The sequence below is a fragment of the Ostrea edulis genome, chromosome 7 (genome assembly GCF_947568905.1).
Source record: "Ostrea edulis chromosome 7, xbOstEdul1.1, whole genome shotgun sequence".
Classification (NCBI taxonomy): Eukaryota; Metazoa; Mollusca; class Bivalvia; order Ostreida; family Ostreidae; genus Ostrea; species Ostrea edulis.
The window spans coordinates 27,524,581-27,552,570 of NC_079170.1; the positions used below are offsets into that span (position 1 = coordinate 27,524,581).

At 35.8% G+C, this 27,990-nt stretch overlaps 1 protein-coding gene across 25 annotated transcripts in view; it reads left to right on the forward strand.

The window, feature by feature from the left end:
• The window catches only part of LOC125657024 (muscle calcium channel subunit alpha-1-like), a 93,104-nt gene that overhangs the window by 48,113 nt on the left and 17,001 nt on the right, over nucleotides 1-27,990 (forward strand). For 18 of the 25 annotated variants that reach the window (XM_056143832.1, XM_056143829.1, XM_056143842.1 and 15 more), the window contains 21 exons: nucleotides 807-1,020; nucleotides 1,319-1,439; nucleotides 1,970-2,121; nucleotides 2,744-2,850; nucleotides 4,829-4,926; nucleotides 6,275-6,322; nucleotides 8,953-9,136; nucleotides 10,414-10,543; nucleotides 10,896-10,955; nucleotides 11,366-11,472; nucleotides 11,658-11,745; nucleotides 12,312-12,419; nucleotides 12,945-12,997; nucleotides 13,284-13,430; nucleotides 13,522-13,723; nucleotides 14,460-14,618; nucleotides 15,362-15,472; nucleotides 15,670-15,753; nucleotides 16,164-16,184; nucleotides 22,615-22,737; nucleotides 25,027-25,092. In XM_056143832.1, coding sequence (XP_055999807.1) covers nucleotides 807-1,020; nucleotides 1,319-1,439; nucleotides 1,970-2,121; nucleotides 2,744-2,850; nucleotides 4,829-4,926; nucleotides 6,275-6,322; nucleotides 8,953-9,136; nucleotides 10,414-10,543; nucleotides 10,896-10,955; nucleotides 11,366-11,472; nucleotides 11,658-11,745; nucleotides 12,312-12,419; nucleotides 12,945-12,997; nucleotides 13,284-13,430; nucleotides 13,522-13,723; nucleotides 14,460-14,618; nucleotides 15,362-15,472; nucleotides 15,670-15,753; nucleotides 16,164-16,184; nucleotides 22,615-22,737; nucleotides 25,027-25,092 — 2,383 coding nt within the window. Of the gene's footprint in view, nucleotides 1-806; nucleotides 1,021-1,318; nucleotides 1,440-1,969; nucleotides 2,122-2,743; nucleotides 2,851-4,828; nucleotides 4,927-6,274; nucleotides 6,323-8,952; nucleotides 9,137-10,413; nucleotides 10,544-10,895; nucleotides 10,956-11,365; nucleotides 11,473-11,657; nucleotides 11,746-12,311; nucleotides 12,420-12,944; nucleotides 12,998-13,283; nucleotides 13,431-13,521; nucleotides 13,724-14,459; nucleotides 14,619-15,361; nucleotides 15,473-15,669; nucleotides 15,754-16,163; nucleotides 16,185-20,455; nucleotides 20,474-22,614; nucleotides 22,738-25,026; nucleotides 25,093-27,990 lie in introns of all 25 variants that reach the window. The other 7 variants (XM_056143835.1, XM_056143843.1, XM_056143838.1 and 4 more) reach the window with 4 other exon arrangements.

A 27,990-nucleotide genomic window follows, 5' to 3' on the forward strand; every position in this document is an offset into this window, starting at 1 on the left:
AGTAATTTAGCAACATATTTGCGATGACATCATAAAGTTTACTGTCAGAAAAATGGCGAGAAATCTATCGATGAATGATGTATGTAGTGATCAGAGTCGAAAGTGATCTGCAGTCGCAATTTTTGTATGAAGAAATATATGAACAAATAAATAAAGTTATAATTCATTTGTGAATATTCATCCTGAAAATAATTTCCTCTGCTGCCTTAGACTTAGAGCGGGAGATATTGTATCAGCAATTAGGGTTTGTTTAAAGCCAGAGAGTGTGAATATGCCCTTGTTTTCATGAAGAGAAAAAATATGTTAACAATATTGATAAAAGCAAATAGATAATAATTTCATGCACAATTGTTTTATGATAGATTAATTCAAGCTAACACTATATGCAAATGAAACAAAAAGAATACGTGAAGCTTTATTTTTATTATTATTTAATCATTTTAATCCTCAAAATTAAGTGTAAATCTACTTATATTGTATCGTCAATACGTATCGCATATCGTCTCTCTGTATTGCAATGCGTATCGTATCGAAATTTTCCAAACGATACCCAGCCCTAACAGTGAGGTGTGATATGTGATAAATTCGTTGTTTGTACAATGACGTATGATATGTGATAAATTCGTTGTTTGTACAGTGACCTTTGGACACTATATGTGATAATTTCATTGTTTGTACAGTAGCGTGTGATATGTGATAAATTCGTTGTTTGTAGTGACGTGTGATATGTGATAATTTCATTGCATGTTTGGACACTATATGTGATAATTTCATTGATTTGACATGTGTTGATTAACTGTTTGAAGGTACTGGTCCTCGCTGCGTAATCTGGTGGCCTCCCTGTTAAACAGTATGCGTTCCATCGCCAGCTTGTTGCTTCTTCTTTTCCTCTTCATCGTTATCTGTGCCTTACTCGGTATGCAGTTGTTTGGAGGCCGGTTCAATGAAATCAGTAAAATAGACGACAAGCCTCGCAGCAACTTTGACACATTTTGGCAGTCTCTTCTCACAGTGTTTCAGGTATGGTTCCCAGGAATTCAAAATACTGGCAAAGAATGAACAGGAAATGAATCTGGTTGTCAATTATTGAGCATGCATATACAAGTACACGGCCATTAGTTCCTAGAATTTTATTTATATCATCAGGAAGAGCACCATACATAGAATTTAAAGTTAAGATTTGATAGACTCACGTGATAAAGTCATTGTATGTGGATGTGTTGTAGATTTTGACTGGTGAGGACTGGAATGTTTAGAATTTAAAGTTAAGATTTAATAGACTCACATGATAAAGTCATTGTATGTGAATGTGTTGTAGATTTTGACTGGTGAGGACTGGAATGTTGTCATGTACAATGGCATCAACTCGTACGGAGGAGTGGACGAGGTGGGCTGTATCACCTGTCTATATTTTGTGATACTCTTCATCTGTGGTAACTGTATCCTTCATAACCATAGAATGCAACCATCAGCAATGTGCTGCAGGACCTAGTGGCAATAAAAAAGCCAGTACTTTTGGATATAGCATAGAGTATTGTTTATCAATTTAGTAAGGCATTGCTATTTCATTTGATTAAGAAATCATTACCTCTTTACTTATTTTATCTGCTGTGACAAGATTCTCTAGACAGGCTACATGCCAAGTCACCGAAGTCGGAGTAAATGTTCTGCTTCCTCGAGATGTGTTTGGAAGGATCTGAATTCCTGTAAAGCAACTGCCACATTTCTATTTGGCTTCAACAAAATCAGCTATTTCTCCAGATCTCCTATAATATATCTCCGACTCGTGTGTGATTTACCACTTCCTGCCCATTCAGCAGAACTAATAGAGATCTGACTTTAAAACAAAATGTTGACTCCCGTCTAACTGCCTACCCATCTTGGTTAAATTTTAAAAAAGCGATTTTTACATCTTGGATTAAAAAGATGTGTGATATACAATGTAGCAACTTCCTTAACAGATTGTTAGATATCTTACTGAATGTTTTCTTGGCTATTGCCGTTGACAACCTTGCTGATGCCCAGAGTCTGACAGAAGATGAGGCCGAGAAGGAAGACGAGAAGGAGAGGATCCGTTCTCTACGTCGATCCAAAACGCCAGAGGGGGAGGAAAAATCAAAAGTACGCCACAAACTCACAGAAATCACGACACAAACTCGCAGAAATCACGTACGACACAAATTCGCAGAAATCAAGGCACAAACTCGCAGAAATCACGTACAACACAAACTTACAGGAATCGCGACACAAACTCGCAGATATCACGACACAAACTCGCGAAAATTACAACACAAACTTGCAGAAACCACGACACAAACTCGCAGATATCACGTACGACACAAACTCGCAGAAATCACAACAAAACCTCACAAAAATCACGACACAAACTCTCAGAAATCGTCACACAAATTCATGGGAATCATGACACAAACTCACAGAAATCTTTTAACGCATTATTTCTGCAAGCTTGGTTATTGCCTGTGGCTCTAATAGATTGATATATCATCTTGATCTACATGTATTTGAATAAGCAGATCTGAAATGAATATTCAGTGGTTAATAGGTATCCTCGTAATCCTTTTGTAATTTTATTCTATTTAATTGATCTTGAATAATATTATAGTTGATGTATATTGATAAGGAAGTTAAATTGTATAAAAAAAGATAATAGATAAACGACAAAAACTCAGATATTCTATGTACCAGTGAGACATAATTTACATGTAGTCTGATTTTTATTCAGGAGGCAGAGTTAGAACCAGATGAAGGGGTAGGCATGGTAGAAAATGGTGGCGAGGAAGAGAATGTTTACCATTCCCGACAACCTAGTCAAAGATCCCACCGGTCGAGGTAACATACCCACCAGTTCATAAGTCTGATGATCCTGCAAACTGAAAACTGAAAAAAAATGAATTGATGATTTTTGTTTGTATAATTTATGATGCAAAAGGCATTTATAGAAAGAGGGTATAAAACAATATACTGATTTTTAGCTCATCAGAAGCCGAGTCTCAAATGAGCTTTCCTGATTATAGCTTGTCTTCTGTCTGACATTTCCCTGTAAACTGTTCATATTGTCAGACATCTCCTGTTGGACTGAGTTGCAAACAAGGTGTAAAGCATCCTTGAAAAAATGGGCCTTCTCCCTGTCAAGGGAAGATAATTTAGGAAGATTTGACAATATTGGGGGGGGGGGGGTGTCATTTAGAATTCTTTTGAACCACCTGGCCGTTATTGACAGGTACAGTGTATTTTTATACCCCCCCGCAACAAGTTGTGGGGGGGGTATACTGGAATCAGGTTGTCCGTCTGTCTGTCTGTCCGTCCGTCCGTCTGTAGATGCAATGGTTTCCGGACTCTACAGCATTATCCTTTCCACCTACCGTCACCATATCATATATATGGACTACCCATGGGATGAAGATGTTCCCTACCGATTTTGGGGTCAAAAGGTCAAAGGTCAAGTGCACTGGACATCGAAGTAGCAATATGGTTTCCGGGCTCTAAAGCGTTATCCTTTCCACCTACAGTCACCATATCATACATATGGACTACCCATGGGATGAAGATGTTCCCTACCGATTTTGGGGTCAAAAGGTCAAAGGTCAAGTGCACTGGACATCGAAGTAGCAATATGGTTTCCTGGCTCTAAAGCGTTATCCTTTCCACCTACAGTCACCATATCATACATATGGACTACCCATGGGATGAAGATGTTCCCTATTGATTTTGGGGTCAAAAGGTCAAAGGTCAAGCGCACTGGACATCGAAGTAGCAATATGGTTTCCGGGCTCTAAAGCGTTATCCTTTCCACCTACAGTCACCATATCATACATATGGACTACCCATGGGATGAAGATGTTCTCTATTGATTTTGGGGTCAAAAGGTCAAAGGTCACGCGCACTGGACATCAAAGTAGCAATATGGATTCCGGGCTCTAAAGCGTTATCCTTTCCACCTACAGTCACCATATCATACATATGGACTACCCATGGGATGAAGATGTTCCCTATCGATTTTGGGGTCAAAAGGTCAAAGGTCACGCGCACTGGATATCGAAGTAGCAATATGGTTTCCGGGCTCTAAAGCGTTATCCTTTCCACCTACAGTCACCATATCATACATATGGACTACCCATGGGATGAAGATGTTCCCTATCGATTTTGGGGTCAAAAGGTCAAAGGTCACGCGCACTGGATATCGAAGTAGCAATATGGTTTCCGGGCTCTAAAGCGTTATCCTTTCCACCTACAGTCACCATATCTTACATATGGACTACCCATGGGATGAAGATGTTCCCTATCGATTTTGGGGTCAAAAGGTCAAAGGTCACGCGCACTGGACATCGAAGTAGCAGTATAGTTCGGTTTGTCATGCCATTTGTTTTTTACACTCAGAAAAGAGGTAGTTTATACCTATTACCAACACCCTTTGGGAGATTGGGGTAAGTGGGGGGTATTCTTAGTGAGCATTGTTCACAGTACCTCTTGTTTATTGTGTAGCTGAAATGTTTGTGAAACTGTGGCCCCCCATTGCCAGTGGAGAGCCACACAATGGAGACCCAGGGCTTGATATAGAGTTGAGAATACAGGCCTGGATGTCTAAAAAACAAATTGTCAACACTCGGACTTAAGTTTGAGATTTTACTTCAATGTATTAAAATATCCTCAGTTACAATACATGCAGCCACATTATATCTGTGCAAGTGTCCAAGTATGAGCTCAGGTGAGAATTGTGGTCCTAGGGCGTTTAAGAAGAAGAAAGATTTCCTGTAATCATTACATAGAAGTAAGTCATGTATTCCTTATTGAGGTTTCATGATTATAGGGAAGATCTGAGTCCTATGACTGATGAACACCGGGTGAGAATCAACTTAGGCCACACCGAGGATGAATACAGAGAGTCGAATCATGTTCCCATAGAGGGTAAGTGTCTGTCTACGGCATCCATACTTCTGATCGAGCCTCTCTGTGCCATGGCACTCTCTGCAAAGTAGTCACACGAAGGAAAATCTTGTTTAGCAGTAGCTGGACTTTGCGGTCATTATCTGATTCAACCGACATACTGTAAAACCAACTTTTATTTGTGTCCGAGAAAAATTTGTGGGATTCACAAGCACCGTTTTATAGCCAATTTTTATACATGTACATGAGCGAACCAGTCATTTTGTGGGGAGGGTAAATTAATTACGTATGGCACATTTGCAAATGTTCGACACATAACTTCTTTTACTATCAGTGATTTACAAAGAAAAGTAAAGTAAAGTAAATTTTATTTAAAGTCGGCGCTATATAAAGTAATCCCGAATAAAAGCTGGTTTACAGTCTTCTATTAGTATGTGGAAACACTAAAACTATAGGATTTATTTCATGTTCACTAATGTACTGACCTCGGTACATTTTAGTATAACCGAGTCCAGCTAGCAAGTGATACAGGCAGGATTTGTTTACGAATGCCATATTAGTCAGGAAATTCATCTGTACGATTCTAATAACATGTAGAGTACTGTAAACATACCTATATTTAAGCAAATTTGAATCCTTTATGTGCTTGTCTTGCTGTGGTAATCTATGTACACCACTAACATATAGCTATTCATTTACTCATATACCAGTACTTGCCTACAAGAAGTAGGTAAAACTCCAAAATGTGCTCGATTTTTAATCGTGCTCCTATGTTTTTGTTAGATAATGCACTACATTTTGAAAGCATTCATATAAGTATGTTTACAGTAAGTCAAACTTCTTTTCGATGTCAAAGTATTTAAAGATATAGTGGTTTGATATATTCCATTGTACATGAAAGTTTAGATATGTTTGTTGTGACTGTCACAAACATTTTCTTCTATGATTGCGGTAATGTGTAACTTATGAATGTATTTTATTGATGCAGAAGATTTTTACTAACGTGTGATGGATGCTTACTTTGCTTATAATTATAGCTTGCTGCAGATGAAGATTGGTTTTGTTTTCATTATTAAGCTGTCGAAAAAGATATATACCTAATTTCCTAATTTTCTGTCTTAAAAATTTCTGCTTATTTGCTGCTAGAATTCTAACGTTCGCTGCTTGTCTCCCAGCAAAGATGTGTGAAACTATCGTGGGAATTGATTGTAGGGAATATAACTATCAAAAAAAGATGTAATGCTGTAGCCTATAAATATCAAATGCAGTGTAATGGCTGACAGTTAGTGGAATGTGTTAATGAATGTGTGATGCCCCTCTTGAAACTTGCACTAACCCAGAAAATGAATCCACCTTTTCTATTACCCAGAAGAAGACGACTCATGTGCCAGCGAAACCAGTTCATTTGATCTCTTAGGTAATTAATGGCAGACAGTCGTTAGTGTGTCATCTGTTGCTATATTTCGTCTTTTTTTGCAATTTTTTTAAGATTAAGTTTAAATGTAGTGGTGATTTATTCATATGATTTTTTTTTTTTTGAAATTTCATTTTTATTTCACAAGTATGGAATTTGTCAGCAAAATTTTGTCGAGATACTTAATTCAGTTTTTCAAAAATTGAAAGAGGGGATTCTGGGATTTGATATATTCTTATGATAAGTTGTATGTTTGTAAAATGTAGAATTCATTTAATGTCTAGAAAAATTTACCACTTTTGCATGCTCTGTCTAATATGCATGAAATCACTAACTATAGATGTGACATTTTTGTATTAATTTTAGTAACTTTGAAGTCAGCGAAGTAACTAACACTGTTATGGTACATGCTAAGTTGAAATGACTAACACATGCTCTTGCTTTAAATGCATGAATGTACTGGTAAAATCACCAGGGAGACTGGTTTTGTCTTTATTTTGTCTGTCAGTGACGTAGAATACTTGAAATATTTCTGAACCAAGGAATGTTTCAATGACTTTGTGTTAGATAGGATTTCCTAAAATTTAAATACCTGTTCTCTGACATCTTAGCAATCTGATTGAAATTCTATCCTATGATCCGCTCACATAGATCAGTACACTAGTGTATAGCGATCTACGTGAGCGGATCATAGGATAGGATTTTAATCAGATTGACATCTTAGTGAATTATTCCCTCCTCAAAGATGAGAGGCATTTTGCTGTGCATCCCTCATTGGTAGAATAGATGTGATGATTATAGGGAACCCTTTAATTGTCATTAAACTATGGAGGCAGGTTGATCATGGGACAATGGTCTACCTGTAACTATACAGTCATAATAGGTCAACCGAGACCAAAATCAAAGGTTGATAACTGCATGATACTTGAATGAATAATCGGAAATTTTACAATGTTTTCACCCCATATTTCATCTTCGCTAGCCAAGGGTTTACGATCCGCTCCGCTTCTCTACAAACCCTTGGCAGATTTAGTGCGATTTTCGTAGCCTCAACTTTCAGCATATGATTGGATGCAGGGAAAGTCCACTGCTCAATCAGAGAACGTGTTACGTTAGATCACGTGCAAAACAAAGGAATTTAAATACCTGCAACTGTCACTCGGCCGTGTATCAAATACATATCCAAACCAATGATGCCACGTGCGCAGTTCAGAATCGTATTTTCGTAAAAAAGTGCATTTTATTTTACTACAGTACAGTACCATAAGTTTAAAATCAAACATCTCTTATAACTGTTGTTTTATGTTCTATCCCAGATTTAGACAGTTGCGTCAGAGCTATTTTCCTCAATTTGGAATTCACACATGGGGTTATTTTTAGACGTAGATTCAACGACTACATATATTTCATGGGTTCACACATGTTTATTTTCTAAATGATATTCTCACTGATTTCTTTTTCAAGTATGCAATTAAGAGATAGTTAAATTTATTATTAATATTTTGAATGATTTGCATACTAATTGCGTTACTCTCTGAGCGCAGCCATTAGTAAACAACTTTTAAACAATAACTGAAACACACATTTTCATTGGATACGCATGATGTAATATAAACAGGGTTGTTTTCTTCCATCCGCTAGAGGGCGCCACTCAAAGCTGCGAAAATCACACTAAATCTGCCAAGGGTTGTAGAGAAATGGAGCAGATCATAAAGTCTTGGCTAGCGAAGATGATTTGATTTATTCTACTATAGTATAGTTATGACGTATTACACATAGTGACTTTATCATCACGTTTTTCTAAGGATAGGTTTAGTTGTTTTATCATAAGATCTCGAATATAGACATCTGAAGATTACATTAGGATGAGCTCACTCTGAATTACATCTCAGGAAAGTTTGTCTCAGCCAATCACAGACAAACGAAATTCCCAATCACTTATTAAAAATGGTAGATGACCCCTGTTGATTATAGGTCAAATGGTTGAAGGTCATGGAGTTTTCTACTACACACATACACTAAGGGGGGGGGGGGGGGTATATGTGTTCTACTAACATATATTGTTTCAAAGATGTATGAAAAACATTCTATATTATATATATTTTCAAAATTTGTGAACTGCACATGACGTGTACAAAACTGTTGGAAAGCATGGAAATATATTCATTTATATTTTACACTCATTACATGAACCCCTTTTCAACAATATATTAAGGTGTTTCAGTTGTGTAAGAAAATGGGTATCGGCCATTTGAATATTTAGCCATACCCAATTAGACCACTGAGCCATTTGGTCATTGTTGCCAGCTACAGTACGGGGTGAACATTGTGTCCATGTTAGTGTGAATTAGTCCTACAGGGACTATTAAAATGTGCAGTACAGTAAAACCAGCCTAATCTGACACATGCCTGATTAAACAGAATGTTGGATTAGACAGGTTTGAAGATTTCACAGTGTAAATAACATGGGGAAAAGATAATTCGGAATAAAAATAGGGTAAGAATTCACAGAGTAATGGACTACTCTGATGTTGTATAAGATAGGTGTATAACTGTACTAGAATAGGATTGTTGTCACACATCAGCATGCCTGTTTGTAGCTACACATTATTGAGGAGTGTGTGTTGTTACAGAGGGTGAGACGGCTGCTGAAGACGATGCAGATGAGGAAGACATGGAGGAGCTTGAGGATGAGGAGGATGAGTCTCAGGCACCTTCAACCGCTAGACCACGACGAATGTCGGAACTCCACATTCCCGAGAAAATCAAACCTATTCCTAAAGCCTCCTCACTCTTCATTCTCAAACCCAGTAACAAGTAAGTCATCAATAACAGGAGTTACCTCAGTAACAAGTCATCAGTATCTCAGGTTACCTCAGTAATAAGTTATCAGTAACTGATGTTACCTCAGTAACGAGTCATCAGTATCTCAGGTTACCTCAGTAATAAGTTATCAGTAACTCGTGTTACCTCAGTAACGAGTCATCAGTATCTCAGGTTACCTCAGTAATAAGTTATCAGTAACTCGTGTTACCTCAGTAATGAGTCATCAGTATCTCAGGTTACCTCAGTAATAAGTTATCAGTAACTCAGGTTACCTCAGTAATGAGTCATCAGTGACACTGGTTACCTCAGTAATAAGTTATCAGTAACTCAGGTTACCTCAGTAATGAGTCATCAGTAACTCAGGTTACCTCAGTAATAAGTTTTCAGTAACTCAGGTTACCTCAGTAATAAGTTATCAGTAACTCGTGTTACCTCAGTAATGAGTCATCAGTATCTCAGGTTACCTCAGTAACGAGTCATCAGTAACTCAGGTAACCTCAGTAATAAGTTATCAGTAACTCAGGTTACCTCAGTAATGAGTCATCAGTGACACAGGTTACCTCAGTAATGAGTCATCAGTAACTCAGGTTACCTCAGTAATAAGTTATCAGTAACTCAGGTTACCTCAGTAATGAGTCATCAGTATCTCAGGTTACCTCAGTAATAAGTTATCAGTAACTCAGGTTACCTCAGTAATAAGTCATCAGTAACACAGGTTACCTCAGTAATGAGTCATCAGTGACACTGGTTACGTAAGCATAGTAAGATGTTGCTGTTGGTCATAATGAAGAATGTACTGTGAAAATTATGTATTTTTTGGAGATTAATTTTCATGGTTCAATAAAATTGTTCTTTTGGGCAAGATTTTCTGATTGAAGTTTTGTTCATGGAGGATTTAAATTTGTGCAGATGTTCACGCCACAGAAATTCAGATATTTTGTGTCAATGCATTACTTATAATGTTATGATGTACTGGTCAAAATAGCCACATTTAATTTTTGTTTTTCAAAACAATCTCAAACAACTTCAAATGGGTGAATTTAGTTTAAATGTTAATTTTAAGCTTCAAAGATTTTTGTTCATAAATAGTTCTGCTCTGCCATTCGAAGATTACTAAGAACAGGTTTGGCAAATCTTGAATTTAATTATCTGTGTTGATAGATTTTTATGGCGAAAGACAAGATTGCGGAAACCCATGGATGGACTATAATCACACTGACACCATTGCCATCTTTCTCTGTCTCAGTGAGCACTATTTTATTTAATAGGTTCCGTGTGATCTGCCACAAGATCTGTAACCACCCCTACTTTGGTAACATTGTGCTGGCCTGTATCCTGATTAGCAGCGGTATGTTAGCGGCCGAGGACCCCCTACAACCCAAGTCTGAAAGAAATGTTGTAAGTGTGGCAGTACATATTTTACAGTCATTTTGCTTGTTTAATATCACAGATGTTATCAAGTATCTTTTTAACTTGTCTTTTTTTAAATGTGTGAAATGATGTACCAGATATATTACATTTATATTCAAAAGATGATAATAAAATATGTCTGCCTGATGGTGCGGGATTGAAAACATATCTGAACTCTTCAGTAACTGAATTTAACTGGTATGTTTATCCACTGATTATAAGGTGAAGACTGACGTTTTAGAATCAGTAAATGGTGCCAACAATTTTGTTTTAAAATTACACTGTACATATCTGAATCTGTTGACAAATTATGTCTGACATCATTAATGTTCTTTTTCAGATCCTGAACTATTTTGACATATTTTTCACCTCTGTTTTCACGGTTGAGATTATAATCAAGGTGAGACATCTCTTTGGTATCTGAAGTCCTGATGTAAATTTGTGAAAATTGGTAAAGTTTTAGATAATCTGTGAATTTACTTTAAATAGGATAATCATTAGAATTACTCAATCTGTTCAGTTTGATTTATCAAGTTTTTTGCCCAGTGAATGATAGATATTACTTTTTAATATTGCATTCTGGTTTGTTCCGTGAAGCCAAACTTTTGTATGAGTATTTCTAATTGAGAGATTTTTCTACTGTACATAATATTGCTTTCATAACATTTGCCTTTCTGGATATTCATTTTTTCTTAATGATGTATTAATCCCAATTTATTTTTGTTCAGAATGGGCAGTTCAGACCTGTAAATTTACCGTCTCAACAAAGATACCCTGCTTTCACAAAGAGTTTTTGATTTTCTTCCGCAGGTTATCACGTATGGGCTAATCATGCACAAAGGTTCATTTTGCCGCAGTTTCTTCAACATTTTGGACTTCACGGTTGTCGGTGTTTCCATCATATCATTTGTTTTGGAGTAAGTACCCATCAGTATGTACAAGGCAGTCTGTCTATAAAGCCAGTTCCTGTAAGGGCTCTCTGTAGTAGTCAGACTCTACATAAGGGGATGCTTTTCATTAGTGGACTAGTACTTTGATTTGTTTTTCAACAAATTGTTCTCCAAAGAGTTTGTTATTCACATTGTTGACTCTCATCTTGTAGCAATCAGGCTATATCAGTGGTGAAGATTCTTAGGGTGCTGAGAGTTCTGCGTCCTCTGAGAGCCATCAACAGAGCCAAAGGACTCAAGGTTCGTTTCATATACTACACAAAAATATTTATTTATCCATTATTGTACACAGAATTCCCATGGGGATCCGGGTTAGAATAGATCCTCAGTACCCATTGCTTGTCGTAAGAGGTGACTAAATGGGGAGGTCCTTCAGATGAGACTGCAAAATCCAAGGTCCACGACAGGTGTGGCATGATAACGATCCCTCCCTGCTCAAAGGCCGTAAGCGCTGAGCATAGGCCTAAATTTTGCAGCCCTTCACCAGAATGGTGCCGTCTCCATATGAGTGAAATATTCTCGAGAGGGACGTTAAACAATATACAACCAATCAATCATACACAGAAGAAAAATGAATTGTGATATGAAATAATTCATCAGTTTCAATTACACCAAATTTTATATACAGGTATTCTTAGAGAACATACAATATTTAGAGCACATCACATTCGATATCGTACGTGATTCTCTGTCCTGAATGTGAAACTGATATGAAATGAATTCGGTTTGTGTGGTGTTTGGTTGTAAAGACTTTCAGTATCTCACACCTTTCTGTGAACAATAACCTTTCTCCCTCGGTGTTGCAGCATGTGGTGCAGTGTGTGATTGTGGCTGTGCGAACAATCTACAACATCCTGTTGGTCACCTTCCTGCTCCAGTTTATGTTTGCTGTCATTGGAGTCCAGCTGTTTAAGGTTTGTCTATACACACCGAGACCTGACTTGGATTTCTCAAAAAAAATCTCAAACTTTAGTTTGAGTTTTCTTTTGTTTGAGCAGTCAAAATTTGAGCAAAATCTCAGACTCAATTCCAAGTTTCAACTCAAGTTTTTTTTCTTTCAAGAAATCCAGGCCTGGTTTCTCTGGATAAGTTTGTTCAGGGTACAGAAAATGTGACACAGTTTGCTCATAATGAACGTTTACAGGTTCAACAGAAATTTGTCAATTCAAGTGATTAAGATTCTCACATCTAGCGAGGTGTCATCATTCTTCATTAAATACCAGTGTTAGTGTGAGCAATGAAGTACAGATTTTATACAGAACAATGATGAGCTTTCTGGGAATTTATCGATGTTCCAACTGTATTGTTACATACAGTATTGCAGTGAAACTAAGAAAAAAAATCCCAGTATTTATAGAGTTGTATTTTTAAAGTCATATAGATAAATGTGTAATAAGAAATTGAGTTTGTGGTTAAATTTTTAATGCATTGTGTTTCAGGGTCGGTTTTATGGTTGTTCAGACAAATCTAAACTAACGGAGAGTGAGTGCAGGTTAGTGAGGCATGCTTTTACTTCAGATTCGCTTCTCGCAGTCACATTAAGACTCGTCATTGGTTATAGCTGTCAAATACCTGTAGAAACATTGGAACTAATCATTTCCTCTGAGTAACCATGTTCATTTATATAACTAGACCGATTTAACTGTCTTCAAACCAAACAGAATTATCAGGAAAAAGTCACATTAACAACAATTTTTTTTTATTGAAACTTCCTTTAATGCCCACAGCCTAGTTAATTTTTGTTTTTATGAAATGCACACGTATTATGATTGATACAGAGGTCAATACATTGATTACCCGACGGGAGAAATTAACCAAGCCATGATCAAAGAGCGGGAGTGGACAAACAACCCCCTTAATTACGACAACGTCCCAGAAGCCATGTTGACTCTGTTTGCCGTCTCCACATTTGAGGGATGGCCTGGGTACGTCTTCCTTGTGATTCATGTCATTGTTAGAAGTCATTTCATCGTGATCTTTGATCTATGTACTATGTGATATTTGATCTTTGGACAGGTTGCTATATCAATCCATCGATGCTAATGACGAGAACAACGGACCTATTTATAACTACCAACCCTTTGTGGCCATCTTCTATTTCATCTTCATCATTGTCATCGCTTTCTTCATGATGAACATCTTCGTTGGTTTTGTCATCGTCACATTTCAGAACGAGGGAGAACAGGAGTACAAGAACTGTGAACTCGACAAAAATCAGGTACGACTTAATTAATGTCATTAATCAGGTACGACTTAATTAACATCATTAATCAGGTACGACTTAATTAACGTCATTAATCAGGTACATCTTCACCTAATTAACGTCATTAATCAAGTACGACTTAATTAGCATCATTAATCAGGTACAACTTCACTTAATTAACTTCATCGATTGAAATTGTTGGAAAGCAATTCCAAAAATGTCAGCATGTACTTCCTTAATAATTCACAAATGTCCATCAGTTCAGTTCTTTTTGTCTTTTAAAAAATAAAACTTTACAGGTACACTAGGTACATTTCTAAAATCAAATTCAGTACAAGGAAATTAGTTCTATCACATGATAACTTATCTTGTCAACTTAATTTTGAGTAAGATAACTACTGAATGCAGGGACCGATTTTGGATCTCTGGGTATCTTGTAATAGATATCTTGTTTTCTTCCATTATCAAGTTTATTCCATCACTCGGACACAATTGCTCTTGTTTGGTTTTACTAACATGTTATTTTTAATTTTTTTTTATCTTCAAACAATTTCCCTGTATATTTCATGTTAACAATCTTCATGTGTCTATTACATGAAAATGTATATTTCAAATGAGATATGACATTAACTGAAGGAAACGCATTTACGACAAAAAAAAAAAAAACCCAAACATTACAACAAGAGTATAATGGAATAAACAGGTGCTTGTTGGTAACCAGTTCTTGATGTAACCGATTTTACAATTTCAGAGAAAGTGTATTGAGTTTGCCTTAAAAACTCGTCCCACACGACGCTACATTCCTAAAGCTCGATGGCAGTACAAAATTTGGTGGTTTGTGACTTCTCGAGCTTTTGAGTATGGCATATTCACCCTGATTATACTCAACACTGTCATTTTGGCCATGAAGGTTCGTGTGTAGATCAATGTTATAAGTAACCTTGCAACGCCTATTAAGTGTATTTCAAAGATATGACTTAAAATAAAGCACTGTGTGAGAATTTTGTTCGAGATGAATAGAAAAATTACAGGTATAAAGATTTCTTTAATAGTGATTGTTATAAAAGTTATATAATTTAAAGCAATAAAATGACTATTTTGTATCAGGACCCTGCAATAAGGCAGGTGCCCTATAGTAATCGCTACGTTTGTCTGTTCTTCCATCAGCTCTTTCTATGACACACAATAACTTAAGTTTCCTTGAAAATATTTTTAGAAATTTTATCATTTGATTAGATGGAGGTACACTCTTAAATTTTTCAGATTTATTGACTTGTCAGGTTTTCTAGTTTGAAATTTTTCATATCACAGAATATCGTTATGCAAAGGCAGATCACTCTAACAAAAAGTAGAAATTTTCTCTGTGTGGTGTGTATGAAGTTTCAACCGATGTACTTTTAAAATGTACTTTTAATGTATATCAACTACAGGATATCTAAAAATATTTTAGTCGTGTTCTAACAGTTTTTCTGAATGTCTGTACTCTGTGAGAGCTGCAATGTTCACGAACACAGCAGGCAGATTCACTTTGATATTCGCATCATTAACTGTTTTTACCAGGCATTTGTTAGTGTGTACAAGCAGTGCTACACATTCGATTTTTAGACCAATGAGCGACTCAGTGTTTAAGCTCCGGCTCTGGTTGTTTTACAGTATGATGGTCAGTCCGGGGGATATTCCGACGCACTGGACTACTTAAACATGATCTTCACTGGAGTCTTCACCATTGAATTTATTCTGAAACTGATGGCATTTAGATTTAGGGTAAAGTTTGAGTGCTATGTGAATCAACAGAAGAGAAAAACATCTGTTCTTTGAACATCTGAAGATACATTTATGGATAACTTGCTTTGAAATGAGTCAGACTTGTAATACTAAACCTACCATTTTGTGGAACACAGACTTGAAATCTTGTTCTGTAGCGTGTACTAGTCAATATTTGAGTGTTTGTTGTTTTGTAGAACTACTTTGGAGACCCCTGGAACGTGTTTGATTTCATCATCGTCCTGGGCAGTTTTATTGACATTATATACACCGAGGTCAATGTAAGTACTTACACCGGACGACTAGGGAGAAACTTTCTCCCCGGTCAACTCCTCATGACCTGCGTTTGTGGTCGTTTAACTCACTTGCAGTTTACCGTGATGAAAACCTACCTGGCAGCTCTTGATTTTTCTCTCTCTCTCACTCTCTCTCTCCTCATCATGTGAAATTAACATTCCAATATTGCATCGTGAATATTAAATGATATGAGGATTTATTTCTACTCTGAACTTTCTCTTGACTATTCCAGCTGACTTATCTTAATTGTATTTCCTTGTTTTGTTGAAGTTTGACTATTCTGCATTATATACATGTACTATATATGGACTCACACTTTAGGTAGACCCTATCCTTTCATGAAATGTAATGAAATGTTAAGGATTTGAAGCTATAAAAACATTGCACATTTCAGCGAGAAAAGGGAGATTTAAAGGTAATCATGTGATCTAAATGCACTGCAAACTAAGGCTGTTTTCTTAATCTCTAGTTGACAATGTGTTCTAGTATTTTTCACTACAGTAATTAGTGATTCAAGACATTTGTCTGGATCTCAGTAACCTGGCTTTTGAAGACAGACATGATTTTTGTAAACATAAATTCCTGACATGTTCAATACCACTACAAAAGCTTATTCTGGTTTCTATTTTTGTGTTAAAACTCTTTAACTCTCATTCATATAAAGTATTTCAAAATCATGTCTGGAAAAACATTTTGGCAGACTAAATGAATTGTGCTACACGACTGGAACTTACTGCTTGTTTGTAGTGATGGAGGCTGCTCAGTAGAAAGCTTAAAGCTTTTTCTAGATGTTTACTGTTAGAGAACAAATTTTGGACCTTGGACTATAGAGTTTGTGCCTGTATATAGTCTCCATGGTAACTGTCCAACTGACAGCTTCTCAAATTTTTAAAAACTTTCTTACTTAATTTGTCTCTTTTTTTTTCTTTTCTTAATTATTTACATTTATGCTATATATTTCGTTTACTTCTCTCCTAAATTTGATTCATTCTAATTTTTTTTTTAAATTTCGCTTCTTTGTGGATCTTTTTTCTTATGTATTGACATTTCTCCATCCACTGTATATTCAAATAAAAAGAACATCCTCTGTATAAGAAAAATATCCAAATTTTACAACTGATATTTCCAGCAATTGTCTTGTTTCACTAACGATGCAGAGATCTGAGTCACCATGACATTAGCAGTAAACGTTGTAGACGCCATTAACAGCTACTGAATTTATGTTAGAGATTGCCAGATACACAGGTGTACTGACTTACATATAAAACTGTAGATAGTAGGCAGTAATTGCAGCAGTGCTGAAACATTAACATAGCCTGTTATAACTATATACCATGTTGCCTGTGTTCTCAAAACAGAATTGGAAATCTTCTCCTTAGTGTGTCCCACTTGATGGATTTTAACATTTATGTCTATAGTTTTATTTTATTAGTCCCCTGTGAATAGTTCTTTAATGTTTGTTTTTTTTCTTATTTCTCTACATATATCATTCATAGTCTATATTTGTACAGTGAGTGTTTGCTCCCGTCATTAAAGTTCATGGTATTTTTTGATTGGTTATTCATCAGATCAGTTTGATTCAACTCGGCATATAAGTTAAGCTGTTTCATCATGTCTATAAATACAAGTATTGGGCTTTGTACTCACTGACAAACTGCTAGGAATTCAAATAAAAATGTTTACTATCAGTCCTTGATGACTGAAACTCAACCGTTTTAAGAGATGGTATTTCCAGTATAGTAGTAATAGATCAGTGGTTATAAACCGAAGTTTAAGTTAACTATGAAATACTATACAGCTCAACAAAAAGAAGAAGTTTCCAGAGAACTTTACCAGCTTAAGTCACAAAAAATGTATAGATATCAGTAGCCCAGAAAGACTGGTGAACAAAATGATATCACCATAGGAGATTATATTGGACGTTTGTGTGTGTGTGTGTGCGTGTGTGTGTGTGTGACTTTTTAGAAATTCATTATTTGTGTGGTGCTGATATGCTGGTAATTAACATTATTTAGCTGGATGGTATGACTTGAGTGTGTTCAATTTGCATGGTTCAATCATCTCACGTATGGATGCATGGATTAATTTACTACACCAGATTTAGATCATCAAGGGGCACTTGACAGTAGGAGTTAGTCATTAGTACATTTAACATGGAACGGGTTCACTCTAGCTGAGTTGCAACCCAAGAATTTAAGCCAACCATTGCAATATGATGTAACCAACTGGAAGGTGAGCATCAACGATCTGGTCACTGGATCATGTTGTAAATCTTGTTCTTGAAAGAATATCTGAATTGTTGCTGTGGCAATTACAGCCAAAGTTAATTTTGAAAATGGATATAACATTTGTAAGGGAATTACAGTTGGGGTGACTCGATCAAGCACCTGATGAATCCAGCCTGGAATTTTGTTTACTTATAAAGATACTAAATTATTTTTGCTGCTGTTTCATCAAGGGGCATCTTATTTGTTATACGTGTAAAAATGTAACAAAAATAGACCTTTTTTTTATTTGTTGACAAGTATTTTTTTGCATTGCCAAAAAAAGGGTTGGGATGAGATATTTTACGTACAACAAGAATATATTTCTTTCCATTACAGTTGTCAGCTTGGCAGCACAAGTTGTTTCTGTCAAAAGTCTGCAGTTGCAACTCAGCTGGGTGACCCGAGGGGCTGTTTCTTTTTTATAGTTTATCTCACCAAGTAGTTCACCGTGTTCAGTATTTTTTATGAATTTTGGATTGAAATAAAAAAAAAAATCAGTGTAAATTGGTAAGAAAATTCCTTTAAAGGGATGAATATCTTAATCAATATTTCACCAGATACAGAATCTGATTCAAAATCCATAATCTTCAGTGATTTATTCAAACACTTTAATCTTATTTTCATAATGATAGCATTGGGCCGGAAATAAAAATTGCTGTGTTTCTGCTAACCCGACAAGTCCTTAATCATACTCTCTACCTCACAGGATTTTTTTATTTACGAATTGTTTAAGAGATCATTGAATAAACATTGTTTTGGAGTTGACATTTGTATTAACTTTTAAGGTACATGTATTTGATTTTAAAGAGTATCAATTTTGCTAATTGATAATGAAAAATGAGCCCCTCATGCTCATTATTTTAATATACATGCAAGGAGATTGATCAGATATTTCTTCGTGCATACTCTCAAAATATCCTTCGATCTTTTTCTTCAATGTTAGTGATAACACAGTAGTAATTATTTTGTGCCCTATGTACATGTAACAGCCAATTGGATTTGTTGAGGGTTTTTTTGTTAACATGTAACTAATTTGACAAAAATCTTTCTATCTTGACGAAATTAATTTTAAAAGAGACAAAAAGCCCCCATTAACAATATACATGTATACTCAATCAAGACAAAAATATTTTCAGCCATCTTGGTTCCTTGATAAACCACTTCTGGTCAGTTAGATTCACGAATTCTAAAATCTGGATTCGGTTTCAAAATTTCCAAGTATAATTTAGCATTCCAGATACGGATTTGGTTTTGTAATTAAACATGACACTAAATACATGTTTCTGTAACGGGTGATTCACGAAATGTACTTGACGCTTTTTATACCGACAAGAGTTATTATTGAACCAGGATAGATACAGGGACTGTGGTACACACCCTAGGTTGTCAATAACCCACATACATGTGTACAGACACTTTGTACTGTACACACATGTAAAACTCTTACAAAGATGTGTTCCAGTGTTGGCCTGGGTTTTTCCCCAGCTATTGAAAACTCTACATGTCAGTTGTGGAGTTTTTGATGGAAAATAATCACCGTACTTAGTCCTCGTTCTTGGTACTCTTAATGTATTTCTGTTTTCTTTAGACCTCATTGATAAAAACTGTGTGCAGACAAACTTTTCATTTATTCTTATTGCAGTGAAAATTATTTTTTGTATTCCAAGTTTCATTGGGCTGCAAAATTGACTTCTCATTTCGTTGAAAGCTTGTTTTACATTGCAATCTGATTTTGAATGTCCATTGTTTCTATGCCAGATGCTGACTGTATTTTGTTACTAATTATTGGTTCACTTTGTAATTCCAACAATCTAATAGCGAGCAAAGGTTGGTTGATTGCGCACTGAATGTTAGAAGCATGGTCTCTTTCCAGAGCACGGCACACAACAGAGATTTCCCTTGCATGTCTGTCTGTCTGCCTGTGTAGCTTGCCTTATGCCATTTTTTTTGTCATGAGATAAAAGAAATTCAAATACTTTTCGTTTCTTACAGAGAGACACAATATTGATATTGCTATAAGTTTTTGAATTAACATGTTTTCAAACCAAATCTGCATTTTTAAAAAGTAACATTGAAGTGAAGAATATTGAACAGTAAATGATAAACAATTCACAAGACTGGACTGTTACGATGGTACTGTATGTAGAATGTTGCTTGGTTAGAATCCTGCTGACAACAGTCTGCCTCTCCCCCCTCCCCGGCGCTGCTCCACCTATCCACCACCCCCCATCTCTGTCCAGACTCTGGCTTTCTCTCCCTGGTAGACTACGAAGATGTTGTAAATGTGCATGATGACAAACATCTAGACACATCCAACTTGGACTGTGAAGGTCAATGTTCTTGTGTGTGGGTAGTAACTGTATGTACTAACTCTGCGCTATATACATGTAGTACATTGTTATTTTGAATTGATTTCAAGCCAGACGTGGAACTTGATGTAAGACATTCTAGATATAGATTTCAGAATGTAGTAGTGGATATAGATTAATATATGATTGCTTTATATATAAATAGTATGCTACAAACAATATATTATACTGTATTAAACACAGTCATGTATTCAGTCATTATACCCACAACCTGTACAATGCATGTACAAATATTTACATTTCTAATCTATGTGCATTTGATATCCTTACAAATTTTAATGATAGTAATTTCCTCATGAATGGGATGCATTTGTGAACAATGCGCGTATGAATCTTAATAAACAAAGTATGTCTTTTGAGAACCCCGATTCTGACAGAAAAGAAAACAGAATGTAAATATAAGAACTGAATTTCAAGTTTGAAAATACATGAGGGTATGAATTGCAATGCTTCACGCTGGTGTACTTCATAAAGTGACATGAAGCATCACAGTTCATACCCTCATGTATCTTGAAAACAGAAATGTATTTCTTAAATGTAATGTATCTGTACACATTCAGACTTGCTGTAACGATTACCTGAATATATACATAAAAACAGATATATCAAAATGATTGAGCATTATGCAATTGGTTTTATATTTCACACTACTGATGTGTATTTTTTATTGTTATGATGATCTGTTGATATTTTTATACGCCCGTCTTAAGACGGGACGTATTATGGTATGGCGTTCATGTCCGTCCGTCTGTCCGTCCGTCTGTTAGCTTTTTCGTGTCCGACCTGTAACTTAAATACTACAAGGCCTAGAATCATCAAACTTTGTCTGTAGATACATCTTGGATAGAAGGTGTGTCGCACATTAAAACCAGGTCACTGTGACTTTTTATTAAGAAGATATGGCCATATATGGCAAAAACTTGTCCGGCTCATAACTTGAAAACTATTAGACCGAGAATCACCAAAATTGGTCAACTAATGCATCTTAGGTAGAAGGTGTGTCGCATCCTACTTTAAGGTCACTGTTACATTTAATTAAGGTGATATAAAAAAAAATGTTTTAATGGGTACAATCTATACTGTTGCTTATTCAAAAATGTTGCATTAAAAAAACACATATTTTTTATGATATACTGTGCAGCTTTTTTTAATATATATAATGTTTCTTTTGTTTCTAACAATAACAAGAGAAATTCCACTTGTCCCATGGGAGTAGCATGCAAAGAGCATTTTGATAAGATTAATTAATGAGTTTAGTGTAAGGAGACTGTCTTAATCATTTCTGGTAGAGCATCTCTGATCAAGCAGGTGTTATCTACATCTCTAAGGAATTGGGCAGAGGAAGTATATTAATTAAGCCTCTTAATAACTGTTGATATATTGGTATTCTTTCAAATTTGTTCTTGATGGCCAGTCTATATTTTCGAAATGAATTTCATATTAGAATACTCCCATTTATTGTAAGTTGTTTGCTTGGATAAAGGGCTATCTTGCACTTTAATCATTTCATTGAAAACATTTGGGAAAATGTTTTTATATCCTTTTAAAAATCATTAAGCTTACATTATCAATATTTGAAGCAATGTCACATGAGGCCATAAAGTGGGTAAGATTCTTAAAGGAAGGTTGACATTTGGCTCCATGCATACCTATCTCTTCATGGTGATATGTTCATGTTAACAATATGTGACGGGCGTACCATGTGCCGTGGCGGTGCACTTTATTTTTTATGTATTTCTGTGTATGTTGTGTTTTTGCCTTGACAGACAGCAGAAGACGAACAGGTTCAGTTATGTTGTATACATGTTTTGGTTTTAAAATGTATATTTCACGTATGGTATTTTAATTTGATTTTCAGATAGGAAGATACTCATTTATATCATGTGTTTAACTGCCAACAGACACAAACACTGTTATAATGAAAGAGCAGCATTATACCCGATTATATTTATAGAGCAGCATTATTTTAATGCCTATACTCGGTTATGATAGCAGCAGCATTATTTTAATGCCTATACTCGGTTATGATAGCAGCAGCATTATTTTAATGCCTATACTCTGTTATGATAACAGCAGCATTATTTTAATGCCTATACTCTGTTATGATAACAGCAGCATTATTTTATGCCTTATACTCTGTTATAACTTAGCATTATGTTTCTGTCCAGTATATACTCTCCTGCTTATGTTCACTGTTTTCTCTCTATAGCCAGGACAAGGCATCATCAGCATTAACTTTTTCCGTCTATTCCGAGTAATGAGGCTCGTGAAACTTCTGAGTCGAGGAGAGGGAATCCGAACACTTCTCTGGACTTTCATCAAATCCTTCCAAGTACGTTAAATTTAAAAATTCCTTACGGAGTATAACGGACTGTAGGTCGTGGTAGATTTGTACAATGTACATGTAATTTTTTTACCATACGGTTATCATTAAATGAGAGCTACACCTGAGTTATATCGGCATTTTATTTATGGAGATAAATAGTTCTTTATTTATGAAGATAAATAGTTCACCTTATTTTATTAATAGAGATAGATATTTCTTTATTTATGAAGATAAATAGTTCACCTTATTTTATTAGGTCACCTGAATTCATTCAGGTGACCTATTGCTATCTGTTTTTGTCCGTCGTCGTGCGTTAACATTTGAACATTTTCAGCTTCTTCTCTGAAACCTCTGAACCAATTTCAACCAATTTTGGCATATAGCATCTGTGGGTGGAGGGGAACAAAGATTTTGAAAGTCGTGGTCCCTGCCCCCCTGGGGCCTGAGGGGTGGGGCAAAAACCATCAAAATGAGTGTAATTTTAAAAAATCTTCTTCTTTACTCCTGGACACCAAGAAGCCAAACTGTGGGCATAATTATAATGAGCGTTGAGCCCTCTACCAAAATTGTGAAATTCATGACCCCTGGGGCAGGGGTTCTTGTGTTAGGGTGGGGCTCTATTGGTCATATAGTGAAAATGTAGAAATTCTTTGAAAATCTTCTCTGTCTCTGGGTATTAAGTAGACAAACTATTAGCATGGTAATGATGAGCAAGGATGCCTCTTTATACCCCCCGCAACAAGTTGTGGGGGTGTATACTGGAATCGGGTTGTCCGTCTGTCCGTCCGTCCGTCTGTAGACGCAATGGTTTCCGGGCTCTAAAGCATTATCCTTTCCACCTACCGTCACCATATCATATATATGGACTACCCATGGGATGAAGATGTTCCCTATTGATTTTGGGGTTCAAAGGTCAAACACACTGGACATTGAAGTAGCAATATGGTTTCCGGGCTCTAAAGCGTTATCCTTTCCACCTACAGTCACCATATCAAACATATGGACTACCCATGGGATGAAGATGTTCCCTATCGATTTTGGGGTCAAAAGGTCAAAGGTCAAGCACACTGGACATTGAAGTAGCAATATGGTTTCCGGGCTCTAAAGCGTTATCCTTTCCACCTACAGTCACCATATCATGTATATGGACTACCCATGGGATGAAGATGATCCCTATCGATTTTGGGGTCAAAAGGTCAAAGGTCACGTGCACTGGACATCGAAGTAGCAACACTCAGAAAAGAGGTAGTTTATACCTATTACCAACACCCTTTGGGAGATTGGGGTAAGCGGGGAGTATTCTTAGTGAGCATTGCTCACAGTACCTCTTGTTAAAAATTGTGAAATTCATGGCCCCTGGATCAGGGGTTCTGGTGCTAGGGTGGGGCTCTATAAGTCATATAGTGAAAATGCATTATTTCTTTGAAAATCTTCTTCTCTGTCCTTGGGTATGAAGTAGACAAACCAATAGCATGGTTATGATGAGCAAGGATGCCTCTTTCAAAATTGTGAAATTCATGGCCCCTGGGTTAGGGGTTCTGGTATTAGGTTGGGGCCCTATTGATCATATAGTGAAAATGCATTTTATTTCTTTGAAAATCTTCTCCTCTGCTGCTGGGTATTAAGTAGACAAACTAATAGTATGATAATGATGATCAAGGATGCTTCTTTCAAAACTGAAATTTATGGCCCCTGGGTCAGGGGTTCTGGTGCAAAGGCGGGGCTGACCACATGGCTATTCAATGTTTCTTCCATCCAAAAGTAAAATTCTTATATTTAAACACAAACCTAATTCAAACATTGGAAGGTTGTTACATGATACTCAGGTGACCTATAAGGCCCCTGGGCCTCTTGTTAATAGAGATATAGATATTTCTTTATTTATGGAGATAAAGAGTTCACCTTATTTTATTAATGGAGATAGATATTTCATTATTTATGGAGATAAAGAGTTCACCTTATTTTATTAATGGAGATAGGTATTTCCTTATTTATGGAGATAAATATTCACTTTATTTTATTAATAGAGATAGATGTTTCTTTATTTATGGAGGTAAATGGTTCACCTTATTTTATTAATGGAGATAAATATTCACCTTATTTTATTAATGGAGATAGATGTTTCTATATGGAGGTAAATGGTTCACCTTATTTTATTAATGGAGATAGATATTCACTTTATTTTATTGATAGAGATAGATGTTTCTTTCTTTATGGAGGTAAATGGTTCACCTTATTTTATTAATGGAGATAGATATTTATTGATGGAGGTAAATAGTTCACCTTATTTTCCAGGCACTGCCATACGTCGCCCTCCTCATCGTGATGTTGTTCTTCATCTATGCAGTCATTGGAATGCAGGTAGGGTGTCGTGCAAACCAGAACGCTCTTGATGAAGTCGTTCATTGCTAACTGTCCAAGAAACTGCTGTATAACGTAAACAGTACACCTGTGTGCAATGTTGTACATTACACAAACAGTTCTGTTGTACAATGCTGTACGTGTTACATAAAAAGTTCTGTTGTACAATGCTGCACATGTTACATAAACAGTTCTGTTGTACAATGCTGCACATGTTACATAAACAGTTCTGTTGTACAATGCTGTACATGTTACATAAACAGTTCTGTTGTACAATGCTGTACATGTTACACAAACAGTTCTGTTGTACAGTGCTGTACGTTACATAAACAGTTCTGTTGTACAATGCTGTACATGTTACATAAACAGTTCTGTTGTACAATGCTGTACGTTACATAAACAGTTCTGTTGTACAATGCTGTACATGTTACATAAACAGTTCTGTTGTACAATCCTGTACATGTTACATAAACAGTTCTGTTGTACAATGCTGTACATGTTACATAAACAGTTCTGTTGTACAATGCTGTACATGTTACATAAACAGTTCTGTTGTACAGTGCTGTACGTTACATAAACAGTTCTGTTGTACAATGCTGTACATGTTACATAAACAGTTCTGTTGTACAATGCTGTACATGTTACATAAACAGTTCTGTTGTACAATGCTGTACATGTTACATAAACAGTTCTGTTGTACAATGCTGTACGTTACATAAACAGTTCTGTTGTATAATGCTGTACGTTATATAAACAGTTCTGTTGTACAATGCTGTACATGTTACATAAACAGTTCTGTTGTACAATGCTGTACATGTTACATAAACAGTTCTGTTGTACAATGTTGTACATGTTACATAAACAGTTCTGTTGTACAATGCTGTACATGTTACATAAACAGTTCTGTTGTACAGTGCTGTACGTTACATAAACAGTTCTGTTGTACAATGCTGTACATGTTACATAAACAGTTCTGTTGTACAATGTTGTACATGTTACATAAACAGTTCTGTTGTACAGTGCTGTACGTTACATAAACAGTTCTGTTGTACAATGCTGTACATGTTACATAAACAGTTCTGTTGTACAATGTTGTACATGTTACATAAACAGTTCTGTTGTACAATGTTGTACATGTTACATAAACAGTTCTGTTGTACAATGCTGTACGTTACATAAACAGTTCTGTTGTACAATGCTGTACGTTATATAAACAGTTCTGTTGTACAATGCTGTACATGTTACATAAACAGTTCTGTTGTACATGTTACATAAACAGTTCTGTTGTACAATGCTGTACATGTTACATAAACAGTTCTGTTGTACAGTGCTGTACGTTACATAAACAGTTCTGTTGTACAATGCTGTACATGTTACATAAACAGTTCTGTTGTACATGTTACATAAACAGTTCTGTTGTACAATGTTGTACATGTTACATAAACAGTTCTGTTGTACAATGTTGTACACGTTACATAAACAGTTCCGTTGTACAATGTTGTACATGTTACATAAACAGTTCAGTTGTACAATGTTGTACATGTTACATAAACAGTTCTGTTGTACAATGCTGTACATTACATAAACAGTTCTGTTGTACATGTTACATAAACAGTTCTGTTGTACATGTTACATAAACAGTTCTGTTGTACAATGTTGTACATGTTACATAAACAGTTCTGTTGTACAATGTTGTACACGTTACATAAACAGTTCCGTTGTACAATGTTGTACATGTTACATAAACAGTTCAGTTGTACAATGTTGTACATGTTACATAAACAGTTCTGTTGTACAATGCTGAACGTTACATAAACAGTTCTGTTGTACAATGCTGTACATGTTACATAAACAGTTCTGTTGTACAATGCTGTACGTTACATAAACAGTTCTGTTGTACAATGCTGTACATGTTACATAAACAGTTCTGTTGTACATGTTACATAAACAGTTCTGTTGTACAATGTTGTACATGTTACATAAACAGTTCTGTTGTACAATGCTGTACGTTACATTAACAGTTCAGTTGTACAATGTTGTACATGTTACATAAACAGTTCAGTTGTACAATGCTGTACGTTACATAAACAGTTCTGTTGTACATGTTACATAAACAGTTCAGTTGTACAATGTTGTACATGTTAAACAGTTCTGTTGTACAATGCTGTACATTACATAAACAGTTCTGTTGTACAATGCTGTACATTACATAAACAGTTCTGTTGTACAATGCTGTACGTTATGTAAACAGTACACCTGTGTATATAATGCTGTACAGCACCAAGATTCTGTTTACACGTCTTATTATAGTTGCCGTATATACTCGCCTATAAGTCGGATTTTTGGGAGTCAATTTTTGGTCCAAAACTCTATGTCCGACTTATAAGCGCGTCCTAAGAAGATTGGTATTTTTCTAGGCGGCGTAATATAGTGTTTTTTTTAAAAACAACTCCGACGATTATCATGGACTACCACACAAATGATTATTGTTTACAAATATCTAGACATATTGCATTGTTTATGTATTTTTGAATGATGTATAAAGTACAAGTATTTACATATTTTTATCTTGTTTAAAATTATTTACATACCGGTAACTAATACTTTCAACTAATCTATCGTTTATCGGTAAAATTGAATTACGAACCCGATTTGATATGGAAATATTCATATGTATACCGGCTGAAATATATTTCATAAAAGATTGAATATTGTTAACAGATAATTTAGATCATCATTCTTGACTCTTAAAAACTCTATTGTTGATACTTCAAATTATACTGGAACCCCACAATAACCAGGAGGCACATGCCACTAAGTAAACACGGTGTCAGGTACTCGTAATTAGGAGACCATAATTGCGTAGGTAAACAAGGGATCATTGTCCATAATAGATCA